The 15,137-nt window shown below is 42.0% G+C and overlaps 1 protein-coding gene across 2 annotated transcripts in view; it reads right to left on the bottom strand.

The window, feature by feature from the left end:
- ATL3 (atlastin GTPase 3) overlaps window positions 1-14,488 on the bottom strand; it is a 28,581-nt gene extending 14,093 nt beyond the window's left edge. Inside the window, exons 1-5 of one of the 2 annotated variants that reach the window (XM_016216368.2) lie at window positions 14,415-14,488; window positions 5,350-5,564; window positions 4,618-4,761; window positions 3,876-3,980; window positions 3,347-3,397 (exon numbers count right to left, since the gene is read on the bottom strand). In XM_016216368.2, coding sequence (XP_016071854.1) covers window positions 3,347-3,397; window positions 3,876-3,980; window positions 4,618-4,761; window positions 5,350-5,556 — 507 coding nt within the window. In that variant the 5' untranslated portion in view covers window positions 5,557-5,564; window positions 14,415-14,488. Of the gene's footprint in view, window positions 1-3,346; window positions 3,398-3,875; window positions 3,981-4,617; window positions 4,762-5,349; window positions 5,565-14,071; window positions 14,148-14,414 lie in introns of those variants that run through there. The other variant, XM_016216367.2, reaches the window with a different exon arrangement.
- Window positions 14,489-15,137: the final 649 nt, after the last annotated feature.

A 15,137-nucleotide genomic window follows, 5' to 3' on the forward strand; every position in this document is an offset into this window, starting at 1 on the left:
TTGGTACCAAACTCAGTTGAGTAAGAAGTTCCCTACCTTACTGAAAACGGGTACCTAAATCAAAGCCTACACACATACTGAACAGAGAAACTCTTTAGCCTCACACCCTGCTGGAGCCTCAGCAAGCTTCTACCCACCCAATCCAGGCAGGGGTTGAAAGAATTCTTCCCTGGGGAATTCGACAGCCCAAAAACGACAGTCTACAAATACAGGCAATGAAATAAAAGTTGCAATGAAATAGCTAAATCATCTTTCCCAATCACCTCTCTGTGATTCAAAACAGTAAACAAGGCTCACCTCTTACCAAAGCTCCCAGTCAGATTTTAGTGGCGCACTGTTAACTAGAGAGTCAAGGACCACCAGACCTTTGAAAAAAGCTCCTAGCAGAAAAGACAAAATTCATGTCCTTCAATTCTAGAGCATCATCTTATATTACTCTTTTTATAATTTCTTTCCCTCCATGTTCTGTTTTCTTTTACTAAAATATCTATTATTTTATTATTTTTTGTTAATCCTCACCCAAGGATATTTTTTCCATTGCTTTTCAGAGTGGAAAGGGGAGGAAGAGAGAGAGAGAGACATGGATGTGAGAGACACACACCTATTGGTTGCCTCCCCCATGCCCCCCAACCAGCGCTGGGGATCGAACCTGCAACCAAGGTACGTGCCCTTGGCTGGAATCAAATCTGGGACCCGCAGGTCGACACTCTAACCACTGAGTCAAAACGGCTAGAGCTAGAATACCTATTTTTAACATGTTAACCCTCACCTGAATTGATTGCCAGATTTTCCTTTTCTTCTGTGCCCTACTGTTCTGCCTCCCCCTCCCCCTTCCCCTCTCTCCCTTATCTTATCTTCGCTTCACTTCCTTCCCCCCACCATTTCTTCGCTTTGCATCCGCCAGGGAGAGTATCTTCTAACTCCTCCTCTACTGAATTTTCCATTTTTGCTGTCACAGTTTTAATTTCCAGGAGCTCTTTTTTGTTTTCGGAATGTTGCTTTTTAACAGCATCCTGTTGTTATTTCTTGGTTGTAACAATTTCAATATCTTATCTGAGATTATATGAATTTACAAAAAATGAAGAAAAAGCCCAAACTAAGCTACATTACCATGAAAATTCATGCCAAGAATAAGATCTGAAAAGCCTCAAAGAGAAACAAAGAGGTACATACAAGAGAGCAGGAGTCATGGTGTGGGACTTCACCACCGCGAGCTGGACACAATGAAGCAATGCTTCAGTTCTGAAGAAAAAAATCATTACTGTCTTCTCGTCAAGAGCCCTACTCTGCTGAGATTCACGCTATTCTATAGCACTCCCCTCCCCGTTTTTTACTGCTGTCCACCTACTGACCACGTGCCCATTCCCTCCCATGTACCAAGAACTCCGACACCTGTCCCAGTCTTCACCAAAGCAGCCATCCTCCATTCAATTTCTGCCTCAGCCAAAAGTCTAAGATGAGGAAAGATATGTTTCCTCTCCTACAAGACATAATGAAAGGAATCAGGAACACTTGATGTTAAAATGCTTATGGGAAAGACATACTTAAATATATCTTGGGTTTGAGAAATCAGGAGGTAGGGGGGCTCTTGAGAATAGCATCAAAGGAGAATTTCATAACTGCATCATATTTTCCTTCCCACCTGTTATGAGTTGAATTGTTTCTCCCTCCAAAAATATTTTTAAGTCCTAATCCCTGATACTTACGAGTGTGACTTTATTGGAAATATGCTCTTCACAGATGTAATTAAATTAAGATGATTTAGCGTGGGCCCTAATCCAATATAACTGCTGTCCTAACAGGAAGAAAGAACAGAGGAGAGTGCAATGTGAAGACACAAGACACATGGACACAAAGGAAAGACAGCCTTATGAAAACAGAGGCCGAGACTGAAGTGCTACAGCTGTAAGCCAACGTATGCCAAGGACTGCCAGCAAACCACTAGAAGCTAGGAAGAGGTAAGGCTTCTCCCCCACAGGCGTCAGAGAACATGGCCCTGTTTACCTGATTTCTGACTTCTAACCTCCAGAACCGAGATAATATATTTCTATTGTTTTCATCCACCCTGCCTGTGGTGCTCTGTTACAGCACCCATACCTATTTATTTATGTATCTGTCTCATTGACTGGAGCACAAAATCCATAAAGAATCATGTTTGGCCCTGGACGGTGTTGCTCAGTGGTTGACCGTCAACCAATGCACCAAGAGGTCACCAGTTCAATTCCCTGTCAGGGTTGCTCCCCAGTAAGGGGTGTGCAGGAGATAGCCAATTGATGTTGATCTTTCTTTCTCATTGATGTTTCTATATCTCTCTCCCTCTCACTTCCTCTCTCTAAAATCAATAGAAACATATTTTTAAAAAAAAAGTCTGACCAGTGTGGCTCAGTGGTTGAGTGTCAACCCATGAACCAGGCAATCATGGTTCAACTCCTGGTCAGGGCACATACCCCAGCCTGCAGGCTCGATCCCCAGTAGGGGGCATGCAGAAGGCAGCAGATCAATGACTCTCATCATTGATGTTTCTCTCTCTCTCTCCCCCTTTCTCTCTCTGAAATCAATAAAAACATATTTTTAAAAAAGAAAAAAGCAAGCCCTGGCCGGTTTGGCTCAGTGGTTAGAGAATCGGCCTGTGGATGGAAGGGTTGCAGGTTTGATTCTCAGTCCAGGGCATGTACCTGGGTTGCAGGTTTTCCCTGCCCTGGTGGGGATGCAGGCAGGGGGCAACCAGTGGACACGATGTGTCTCTCTCACATCAATGTTTCTCTCTCTCTCTGTCTCTCTCTCCCTCTCCCTCTCTCTCTGAACAGCAATGGAAAAAATATCCTTGGGTGAGGACTAACAACAAAAATAGGGAGGAACCAGTTTCAGGTGAAAAGGTGTCAAATTCCAGTTCTGATGGAAATGTATTACAGAACAACAGCTCTCAACCACTGCATCATGGCGCTGGTGTAGAACTATCAATTATAAAGTATGAGTAATTCCTAGTAGTAACATTAAGGGCCAAAGTTTAGGAATTGTTTTCTTTTTTTTAAAGAAATATTATATTGCTAATTCTTGATCCTGCCAGCCCCCTCCACCTCACGGTCTTTCTTCTTGCTGCTCCCTCTCCTATACCACTATCCCCCAGATATGTCTGCAGGACTTACTTGGCCACTTTCTTTAGTTCCCCACTCAACTCATTAAGGCCTTTCTGACCACTTCAGCAATAGGTACACAGAGTGTGAGATTACTATGAACATAAACTTTCCTCCATGTTTCAATCTTTTGCTAAAACTACTCAAGTAAAATTTTTCTGTCTTAAAACTTTTAAAAAATATACTATGATGTTTTAATGAGGAATATATACCTGTAGCTGTTGAAGATCATCTTCCTGAATGTTCTGAGACAAATTATATATCTAGAAAACAAACATCCAAATTGATACTACTTTAGCTTACTTCAAACAAAGCCCAAATAAGCCTAAAGCATTGCTTTGTACATTTAAAGGTTTGCATATAACATAAAGTGTGTTCAAATAGTAATACCATCATTCCTTTAGAAAACTATACTTACATGATTGAAATAACATAATTCTTTCTTTACAGTTTAAAATACAGTTTTCTGAAGTTCTTACCAAATCTACATTTCTTATATGGTGTAATTTCAATTTCCACTTTCACACTTTCATTAAAAATTTTTACATAAGTTTAGACCAAAGTGTAAAAATAGTTTAGGCTCCTTCTTGAGCCTGTAAGAGGTTAGCTTATATCTGTAGTCTACAAAAAACATTTACATATCACCATAGGAATTCAGACACAGGACAGTAACTAAAACTAGATACAGCCCCTTTATGTTATTTCCTCTACAAACTTGTTTTCCTAGTCAAGTGGTTTTACCTGGACAGAACTAGTCATGGTGCTTAGAGCAAAGATGGTAGCACAATCCTTCACAGTGGACTGGCTGTCAAATGCCCCCTGGGTATCCATCAGTACAACTGCAACCTAAAAAAAAGGAAAACACAAAATACATTAATGTGAGAAGGGGGAAAATATAACAGAGAAATCGAAAAGTACAGGTAACATTTAAATGAGGCTTAAGCACCTGCTTATAGGTTCCATCAGAAAAGTATAATTACTTAGGTGCCTTGTTTTGAGCAGAAAACCTGAAACCTGGGCATCCTGGCGCAGCTGGTTGGAGTGACGCCCGGTTCACCAGGTCACAGGTTCGATTCCTGATCAGGGCACATGCCCGAGGTTTCGGGTTTGATCCCAGTTCAAGGTGGGTACAGGAAGCATCCAATTATGTTTCCCTCCCTTCCTCCCCGCCCCCACCAGCTTCCTCCCTCTAAATTCAATAAACATATCCCCACCAGTGAGGATTTAAAAAGAGTCACACACACACACAACTTCCCCTCCTGACCCTTACAAAGAAATTTGGGGATAGGCTGTGTAACTGTAGCTTACTATTTTTTGTTAGAAGCTTTATATTACTATTTGACCTTTTAAACTATATTCATGCGTTATTTTTAAACCACAGACATATCATTTTCATAGAAATCATTTTTTAATTAGATTATCAAAGTACACGTTAAAGTTCTTCTGTTGTTTTTGTTCATTTGTAAGTATTTTTCTTCCTTACCTTCTTTCCACCTGGCTTCTCCACAGTGAAAACTTCATTCCAGATCTGAATCCCAGTAGTTTCTGGGTCAGAGCCCCCTCTCCATGAAAATCCTGTTAATGGTTCTTCTGAATCACCTAACCAATTTGAATGGCCACCTTCTTTCTACAAGAGAAATAAAACATTTCCATTATATCTTAAATTTTGAGTAATTTTAAACATCAAGAATAACACACGAGCCCAGCCGGGCGTGGCTCAGCAGTTGAGCATCGATCTAGGATCCAGGAGATTGGGGTTCGATTCCCGGTCAGGGCACATGCCTGGGTTGTGGGCTGCAGCCATCAATGACTCTCTCATCATTGATGTTTCTATCTCTCTCTCTCCCTCTCCCTTCCTCTCTCTGAAATCAATAAAGATATATTTAAAAAAAAAAAAAAAAAGACTAACACACGAGCTGCCCAGCTGGGTGTGGCTCAGTGGTTGAGCATGGACCTAGGATCCAGCAGATCACGGTTCAATTCCTGGACAGGGCACAGGCCCAGGTTTCAGGCTTGATGCCCAGTCGGGGGCCTGCAGGAGGCAGCCGATCAATGACTCTCTCATCACTGATGTTTCTCTCTCCCTCTCCTTTCCTCTCTCTGAAATCTATAAATATGTGTTTTATTTTTTTAAGAAGAGTAACGCATGAGCTTATTTTGCTCTTATGAACATAAATGCTCACTTTCTAATTGCAATGAAATAATTTTGTCTCACCTGGAAATATAAGTATCGGAGCATGAAGTCCAGAAAGAAGGACTTGCCCTTTCGGAAGGCTCCAGCAACCGACACCACGACCACATCAAGGTCGCGAATGTGGTCCTGCAAGAGGATGCTGGCCAAGGCTTTCTCCTCCAGCTCAAAGGAATGCTGGTCTTTCTGAACCAAAACAACTTGCACTGGACCAGGCTTTCCACTCTCCATGGCATCACCTATGTTGTTATAGAAAAAAACATTAGTTTCACATATTTTTAAAATATGTATTTTTGAACATGGAAACAGCAAAAATTTAAGGCACAAAAGCACTAACCATAAAAAGAAAAAAATGACAAGTTAGACTTCATTAAGAATTTTTGTTCATTAAAAGATACCATTAAGAGAGTAAAAATGCAAACCAGAGGATAGAAGGAAATACCACAATACCCATATCCAAAGGACTCATATCCAGAATCAATAAAGAAATCTGTAAGAAAAAGAGAAATATACCAGCCTTGGCTGGTGTGGCTCAGTTGGTTGAGCGTCATCCTGTGCACTGAGGACTGGAAAGTTCAATTCCTGGTCAGGTGACATGCCCCCCCCTCCCCCCCCATTTCAGGCTCAATCCCCTACTGGGATGTGCAGGAGGCAGCTGATCATTGATGCTCCTCTCTCTTCCCCTTCCTCTCTCTTTAAAAGCAATAAAAAACTTTTTTTTTTAAAAAAAATGACAAATATAACATTTTTTTAAAATAGTAATGAGCAAAAGACTGGGAACAGGCAATTCATTAAAAAAGGATATCTAAATAGTCAATGATCATATGCAAAAGTGCTTCCATACCATTATTTATCAAAGAAATGTAAAGTAAAACCATAATGAGATCCACTTCCTGCCCACCAGAATGGCTAAAATTTAAAAGAAGGTCAATATCAACTGTGGCAGAGGATGTGGTACAAGTGAATTTCTCATACATTCTGATGGGAATATAACCACTTTGAAAAACTGTTTGGCGGTATTTATAGAAACTAAACATACCTAGGATCCACTAATTCCACTCCTAGGTATATCAAAATAGTACAAAACTGGAAATAACCCAAATGTCCATTAACAGAAATGGTATCTGCCACTGCTATACGTTTTGCATATATTATTTAATGCTCAAAAGAACCCTATGGGGTAAATAACACTGTCCCATTAATTATAAGAAAACTAAGGCCTACAAAAAAAGTTAAGCATCTTGCCCAACAGTTCCTGGAGAAGAATCTTGAAAAGGTCTTTAGGTGGCTGTTTTACAGATCACTCTTAAGAATCCTGTGACGATTTCAGGGGCAATTAATTCTTAGCTCTAAATTAAGCACTAACTAGTAGTTTCCCTACCAGAGTTGAAAGCAGAAAGATAATTCTCTGAAATTCAGAGCCTCTTAGTAGCTATGGATATATAAAAAATTTACAAAGAAGTAGCAGGCCTTGGAACTGAAGCAAAGCACTAATTTCCCTAAATGTGAGTACATACCATTGGTATTAAAAAAGATGTTTTAGGTGGTTAAAAGGATATTTTATTTTAACAGTTATGCATTTTAATGTCTATTAGAAAACAAAATCACGTTTTAATGGATCATGGCTTAGAAGGAGGCTAAGTTTAAAGAATGAATCAATTTAAAGTAAACTGAAGGACAAACATTAAGTAAAGCATATACAGGTTAGGCAGATGTGGTCAAAAATCATAAATATGGTTTATTCATGGCTCAGTGGTTAAGCGTCGTCCTATGAACCAGGAGGTCAGGGTTCAATTCCCAGTCAGGGCACATGCCCAGGTTTTGGGCTCGATCCCCAGTGGGGCATGCAGGAGGCAGCTGATCAATGACTCTCCCATCATTGATGTTTCTATCTCTCTCCCTCTCCCTTCCTCTTTCTGAAACCAAAAAAAGAAAAAAAAAATCATAAATATGGTCAACAAAGCTTAACTGCCAGAGTCTACCCTTTAAGCTATGGAATTGCTGCTCACTTTTTAAACTTTATCAGAGAGCAACAAAAGGGTTCTTGCCACTTTTTAGTTTTTTACAGACTATTAGAAAACAAATATATATTAAATGTAATGCTATCGTTGTAATAAAAGTATACTAATACTTTTCTTTACCATTATTGGTGGATAAGAAACATTTCTGTGAATAATCTCCTTAAAAGTTCTTCTCATTGCCACAACAGCAGGTGAATCCAACACTTAAAGACCTTCAATCTTTCGTGTAAAAGAACTATTGAGAACAATTTATTCAGACCTTATGAATAAACCACTCAAAGCTGTACTGAAGTCCCTGATATAGCTGGTTGCTCACCCAATATTTGTTTTCCCCTCCTACTACAGTAATAGATTTTTACCTGGGCATATTAACTGCCTAAAAGAAACACATTTCCAACCCAACCTTGCAGCTAGGGTGTCATCATGTCAATAAATTCTGACTGGAAATGATACAGCAACTTCCAGGTCATGCATTTTCCCCTTTCCTGCTGACCAGATGTAAAAGTGAGAGTGAGTCATCCTGGACCAGGTACACAAGGGAAACACCCTAGGAATATTGGAGCAACAAGAGAGGTAGGACCTAGGACTTCATGTTACAGAACTGCCACGCTGGCTCACTATTATGGGGGGTGGGGGGGTGGGAGTTAAAATCTACCTTGTTTAAATCACTATCTGGAGGTTCAATCAAACATGGCCAAACCTAGAAACCCATACAATAGTCCCCTAGGACTTCACAATTAAGTTCATGATACTGGTTCTTTAATTTCATCTTTTTCACTATTAAAGTTTACTGAGCAGTGTGAATGTACTGGTACAAAGCAGACAAACAATAAGTTGTAAAAAAGAACGAATGCGTGCTATAATATAGTTGAAGGCTTCAACCCTAAGGATGCAGGTGGTGCTGTTAGAGCAACGGGCGTGGAAGATAAGGTTACATAGGCTACAGACAGGATGGAATAATCTAATGACAAAAATGTATGCAGTTGTGCACAATGAGTTGCACTTCAAGAGAAGTTGGAGACCACTGAGGACCATTTTAAAACAAAGGCAATAAAGCCTTTACTCACGTCTTCCTGCCTACAGCACAGTGAAAAGGAAAAGCAGGCTATGTTTAGTTGGATGATCCTGCAGCTCTCTTCACAACAGTCCAGTGAGCATACCGGATTAAAAAAAGATCTTGTTCTTTTGGTGTGAACTGTACACCAAAATCCAATGTAAACAAAGAGAGCTGCTCACTTTTCAGCACACCATCTTTAGATCTCACTTTCTAGGAGAATGGAACTGTATCACTGATCATCCAAGTAAAAACTTTACTTCTACTCACCTCTTCCCAGATGTCATGTAAATGTCCTTTGCTGACTTATCCTCACAACTCAGACTCCCCAAATCCCTTAGATCCTTTAATCCAAATCTTAGGGTCCATTCCCTTAGGCTATGCCATCTTCCAACCTTTCTTGCCTATTAGGTTGATCATCCAAGTCACCATTCCCAAGTGTTTCTTTGATGATGTCATCTCAAGTCCTTTAGGGCCCAACTCCATTATATCTTCAACATATCATGACAGCAACTACATAAAGGCTATCAAAAATATTTTATGGACAACTCAAAGCTAAAATCTCCATCCCGTTAAGTCAAAGCCTTTCACCACCACCACCACCCCTCCATTGCCTATTCCTCTAATTTCTTATTCTCCTCATTCTCCCAGGCACATTTATTTTCATAGGTCTTTATACTGGGAGAAAGTTAGGATTCAGGTTCTGTCCTAATTCCTAAATCTCAAGTGTACAACCTACTCAACCATTTGTGCTCACCTCCTGAAGTGCTTCTTCCCCCTTGACCACACATACACTTGCTCTTCCTTCCAACACTCATCTTCACCCTCCCTTTGTCCTGATCCTTCCCAGCCTATCCTCTCAGAGGCTATGTCACTTACATGGTACACTAAAAAGAAAACAGGCTCTGGTATCAAGACAGGACAGGGCTTGAATCCTTTCTCCCCTCTACATGAGGGCAAGAATTTTTGTATCTTGTTCAGTGCTATATCCCCCAAGACCCTGGAACAGTGTCCACACATAGTAGGCATCCAATAAATACCTGTGGAATAAACAAACAAACTCCACCGCTTAGTCACAATGTGACTATGGATAAATTTCTAACCACTTGTAGCTCATTTATAAATCTAATACCCATCTCAAAGCCTAGTGTCTGACACATTTTAGGGACTCAATAAAGTGGACCCACGTTCCTATTTCCATTAAAACCTAGTACATAAATTTATTCTACTCATTACAACTATTATATTGTAATTATGACTTTTACCACCCACACTTCAAACTCCGGGGGAGTAGAGAAACTAGGAGGCATTCAGCCTCAGTACCTAACATAGGAAAAATAATAGTTTCCTAGTGTTGTGAACACTAAACTCCATAGTACACCTCAATAAAGATCAGTTTTGCCCTGGCCAGTGCTGCACAGTGCTTAGTGCACCAAAGGGTCCTGGGCTTGAGTCCCAGTCAAGGGCACAGACAGGGGTTGCAAGTTCACTCCTGGCCCCCAGTCGAGTTGAGTGTGGGAGGCTACCAGTCAATGTGTCTCTGTCACATCAATGTTTTTCTCTCTCTCTCCCTCCCTTCCACTCTCCCTGAAAAACAATGGAAAAAATATCCTCAGGTGAGGATTTAAAAACAAAGGTCAGTTTCTTCCCTTCCCCTTCCCAGTCTCCTTTCTTTTATTGTCAAATTCCTTGAAGGCATGTCTTCGCCCACCCATGGAGCCATTCTCCTTAGCCCCTCCTGCCTTTCCTCTCAGGCTCTCCTTATTTATGGCCTCTCTTGCCAAATGTGAAGGCCCTGATTCTCATTCAATCCTCTCTCTGTGACAAAACATAACTGCCCCCCACTTCTAAAACTTCATAAAGCCTACCGACTCTGTGACAGTGCACACTCCTACTTCTCATCCAGCCTCCTTATCATCTTTCACTTCTTCTCGGCCTCCTATGATATACACCAAGGCTCTGCTTTGAGCTTATGCAAAGTTCTCATTCACTCCCTCAATGAGCTCTGTATTCTTATTTCACTACACCCCCTATGTTGGTGATACCACTTCATTAATTTCTAACCTGCATTCAGGTCCAAATGTACAACTACCTAAGGGACAGATTCAACTGGATATTTCACCATCACCTCACTCTCATGAGTAATATGTAGAAATATATGGGCATAAGAGTCAGGAGACGAGATCCCGTTCCAGTTCTACCACAAACAACCTGTGATTCTGGGCATGTCTAGTCTGTCTCAACAGAAAAATGAGTCAGTATTTAACCTCTAGCAACCCTTCCAGTACTAACATTTTAGAAATCTACATTTAGTATCATCAAAATGAATCCTGTTAACCCACTTCTCTCGAATCTCCATAGTTCAGACTCCACATCTTCCCTATTTTCCTATATGCAATATACCATCAAATCCTATCACTTCTCCCTTCCATGATTTAAGGCCCTGCTTTGACAAAGGTTGTTATTCTAGTGAGGCAATACATATAGAAGAAAGGCCTTCCCAATTAGGAAAGACCACAGTTTGGGGCCCAGTTGAGCACTGAAAGTATCAGCCTGAGTAAATCACTTTATTTTCTGTGTCTCGATTTTCTCTACAAAATCAGCCAGACCCACTGGGGTGGAGCCAGCCTCAGTGCTCATCCTTACTGTCCAATGAGATCTGAAAAGCAAATTAACTACAGTCAGAAACATTTCCATGTAGAGTGCATGACTCAGGCTAAAGTTATGACCGAGTTTTCCACTCTCCTTTTGAAATCCATTCTCTGTAAGTGAAAAGCAGCACACTCAGAAACAAAAGCATACCATTTTCATGCCTTGTTCTTGCTGACAGTCCTTACAGCTCCTAATTCACACACCAGGCCAGAGAAAACATCTTATGAGAAAGTACACTAAGCGCTCAGCCAACTCTAGAACTGCTGGGTGTGGTTCCTTTTTGGTGATGGCAAGAAAATACTTTTATATACTCTACTTTCTCTTAAGGTCGGAGTATGATGGTAGATACACATAAATTGTTAAGGCTGTTTCAGTGACAATACTACTTAAACCCAACTAAACAGAATATCAGGGGAAATTTTACATCCTAATTAATTAAAGGATTTTAAAGGAAGCTTTTTCTCAGTTCATCTGTTGTAAAAACTCTTTGCACTTGAGCACAGAATGCTGAACAAAACCATTTGTGTGCTTCGTGATTTATGATCAATTATGACTATGCAGTATTGAATATACAGAAATGCAGAGGCTCAGCTGAATCTAAAAATGATGTCAGGCTATATGTACTGGGGGGGGATCTTTTTACTAGAGAATGACTTTAATATTCATCTTATTTGACTTTTCCCTAAAAATAAGACCACCACCAAAATTATTCTCACTACCTGAAGGTTTTAATTGTGTTCCAATTTAATGAGGCTTTCTTAATTGGCAATATTTATTTGCCTGAGATTCCTTATCATTTCAAGGCATAAGAAGAGTTAATCCTTTGCTTATTTGCCTGCTATACCAGTAAAGCCTCTTTCCTGATATGAAATACTCTAGCTGTGAAATATATCTAACATGTTCTATCAATCAAAATACATGCCAATAAAAAGCACCTGTTTTAGAAATTTGCAATGAAGAACATCAACTTCTAATACAAATATATACTGACATTACAAATTATACTTCCTATGTAGTAACAAATTTAAACTTGAGCAACTACCTACTGGGAAATTTGATTATAAATTAGTATGCAAATTAGATTTGGATTTTTTTTTTTTAACTGTTGCTTGACCCCTCAATGAATTAAGTCAGAATCTGTGGGTAGGAACCAAGCATCAGCAGGTTTTAGAAACCCCAAGTTATTCTAATGTGCAGCAGTGCTGAGAACTGCAACGCTATAGCAACTAAAAGATTTTTCTCTTAAATAAAAGCTTTCCCCTCACTTTTCCCCCTTGATATTTTTTAGATAATATACTTTAAAATGTCAAAGGTAACTTGGGGAAAATGTTTTTAAATTGATACTAACTTTAAAATCTAGTTGTGTTATTTGAACAATTTCTCAATATGAAACACAAGGCCTTACTTAGAAACTTTAACAGGCACACCTAGTCATTATAGGTAAATACTAAACCAGTTTTCAAACAAGTTCATACAACCTAGGGTTCCCTAAGGTACTTCATAGGAATCTTAAAATATGTGACCCACCCAAAATAAATATGTGGCCAAACTGTTAATAATGACCACTGGGGAACTGGAGAGGTAGAATAAACTTTATATTTCTTACTTCTTTCAATTCTATTATTTTATTTTAAATAGTGACTATATCCTTTATTCCATGACTTAGAAATCATAAAAATGAAAAATGCATGTGCTATACCAATTTTTTAAAAAGCCTACTCTAAACAAGTCCTATTTAGTTAAAACTAGGAAAAGTATGCTAGTACACCTCATCATATTTATCCTCTATGGTTAACTTTCTTAATTTCATGTTTACTTCAATAAGATAAGCCGTTGCTAATAAAACAATGTGCTGTACTAGTGTAAAGCTTCATTATGTAGAGAACGTTTCATTCTAGTCTTTCACTTGTAAGTGGTTAAAGCAGCAACAACAGGGATTTCTGGACTACATACCAGCTAGTTTCTATGGGGGTTGAAAAAAGTACTAATTTTAGAATTTCAGTACATTGCAATGTCCAATACTTGCCGCGGATTAAAACTACGCAGGTTTCCCTTCTCCAAAAGCAAGTCAAGATGTGAAATCACGTTCTTGGTCCGTTAGTTCTTTACTCCCTTTCGCGAAACATTCCACCCAACTCCACATTCAAATTTGAGAACCAGGATTTATTTACTAAATGATTCTTCAATGTTATTTTCTTCTCTTGCCTTTAGATTTCGCAAGGGAAACTTCTGGCAATTTCAACAGCATACACATTAAACAATAAAGCCAGGTAAATGAAGTCGTACCCGTGAATTTACGGTGACTCTCTATTTGGTTTTTATTTAAAACTTCTTTTTTTTGGTCTTCAGGAAAGCAAAGGAACAACGTGCAGTACCAAACGTACTAAAAGAACTTCCTAAAAAATAACTTATGCCACATTTTTAAATCTCCTTTATGGAGATAAAGTGTGGTTTGAAAATCGACTTTCTTAATACTTCTTGTGTCTCAAGGTCGGCAGGGTAAAGATAAAGCGTCCAACTCGAGGACACGTCGCAGTCCCCCAAAGTCTTCTTAAAGGCTGAACAATAATAAAGCATCTGCCTTCTCGCTCCCTCGGCCAGTTAACAAGGCCGGAGCTCCCGGCCCAGGGTTCCCGGCCCCCAAGCGTGCGAAGCGCCGGGCTCTGCCCAGAGCGGGCTGACGCCTCTGGACACCGCCCAGGGGCCGCGGGGACGGAACACCCGCAGCAACAGCCCAGAAGAGCACTAGCGGCCTCCCCCGGGCGCTGGGCCTGACCCCCGAAGGCGGCCGCTCCCAGCCGGGGGCCGAGTAAGGCGCCGCCCGCGCCCGACCGACCGGGCGCTGCGAGCAGCCCTCGGCCCCGAATTTGCGGGCGAGGGGCCCCGGCGAGGGGCGTGCGGTTCCAGCCCCGCGACAAGGAGGAACGGCGGCACGGACGGGCGGCCTCCTTCGAGGTCTAGCAGGAAGGGCAGCGGGGGGCGGCCATAAAGCGGGCCTCGGGGAAATTAGGCGCCTCACCTGCTCCTCCCGAGGCAGCCGCTACCGCTCGCTGAGGAGACAACATGGAGCCTCCGCCTTCAGCAGAAGCAGCAGGGGCTCAGAGAGGGAAGGGCTTGGGCGGGAACGAACTTGGCCCTGGAGGCGGGAAACGGGCGGGGCCCGGGCTCTGGAAGAAACTAGGGAGGAGGGGCGCGCGGAGCTGCGAGTGAGCGCGCACAGGGCGGGGGGGGGCGAGGCCGGACCCGAGGCCCGAGGCGGGGCGAACCCTGGAGGAGCTGGAGCGGGAAAACGCACGCGGCCTAATCCCGCCACCGCCCTACAGGTGTGCATGCGCAGGAGAGGGAAGAGCGCCTCCGCCTACCTGGGACTGCGCCCTTGGGAAACGACGGTCCGTTGGGAATTGTAGTCCTAAAGCTCTCTGGGTCCTGGCCTGCTCTCCCGATTCTGCGCACTCATCCTCGGCGGGGAGGAAGCAGGAGGATGGGCTTCTCGGGGCTCTTCGACAACTGAACTACAACTCCCAGCAGGCCTTGCGGGGAGGCGAGGGTCGGCCCGGAGCCCGCCTGCGGGTCCTGCTGGGAGCCTAGTCTTGACACCAGGCCCGGCACCGAGCCTTTGGAAAAACCGGCTTGGAACCCATGTTCGAAGCCCTACCGGCCGCGTTTAAAACGGTTTTGGCCTTTAACGCTGGCCGGGGCCATAGGTGGGTGGCACTCTGCTCTAAGGACCGAAGGCAGGCCTCAACCCCGGGTGACGTGAGCCGCGCCGGTTATTTAACGATTTTGACTTCACAAGGAGAATAGACCTGGACTTCGTTACCGCAGTTACAGCTTCGCTCCATGTTCCCGCCCCTGGCCACGCCTGAAGGTGCACCATCAGCGCTCGAAAGCTAACGTAATCCGTGAAACCGCTTCCGCCGGCTTTGTCCAGCCTAAGCCATGGCCATCTTTCGTTAACCTCGGGTTTACAGGGGCTTTTTTGAAGCTGCTTTTGCAAACACATTCTTAAACTGTATGGTAGAGCAATACAAGAATCTCCGAAAATGCTTTATATCACACTTCACATATGATTGAGAAACTGTCAG

Source organism: Miniopterus natalensis, chromosome 11 (genome assembly GCF_054644295.1).
Source record: "Miniopterus natalensis isolate mMinNat1 chromosome 11, mMinNat1.hap1, whole genome shotgun sequence".
Taxonomy (NCBI): Eukaryota; Metazoa; Chordata; class Mammalia; order Chiroptera; family Miniopteridae; genus Miniopterus; species Miniopterus natalensis.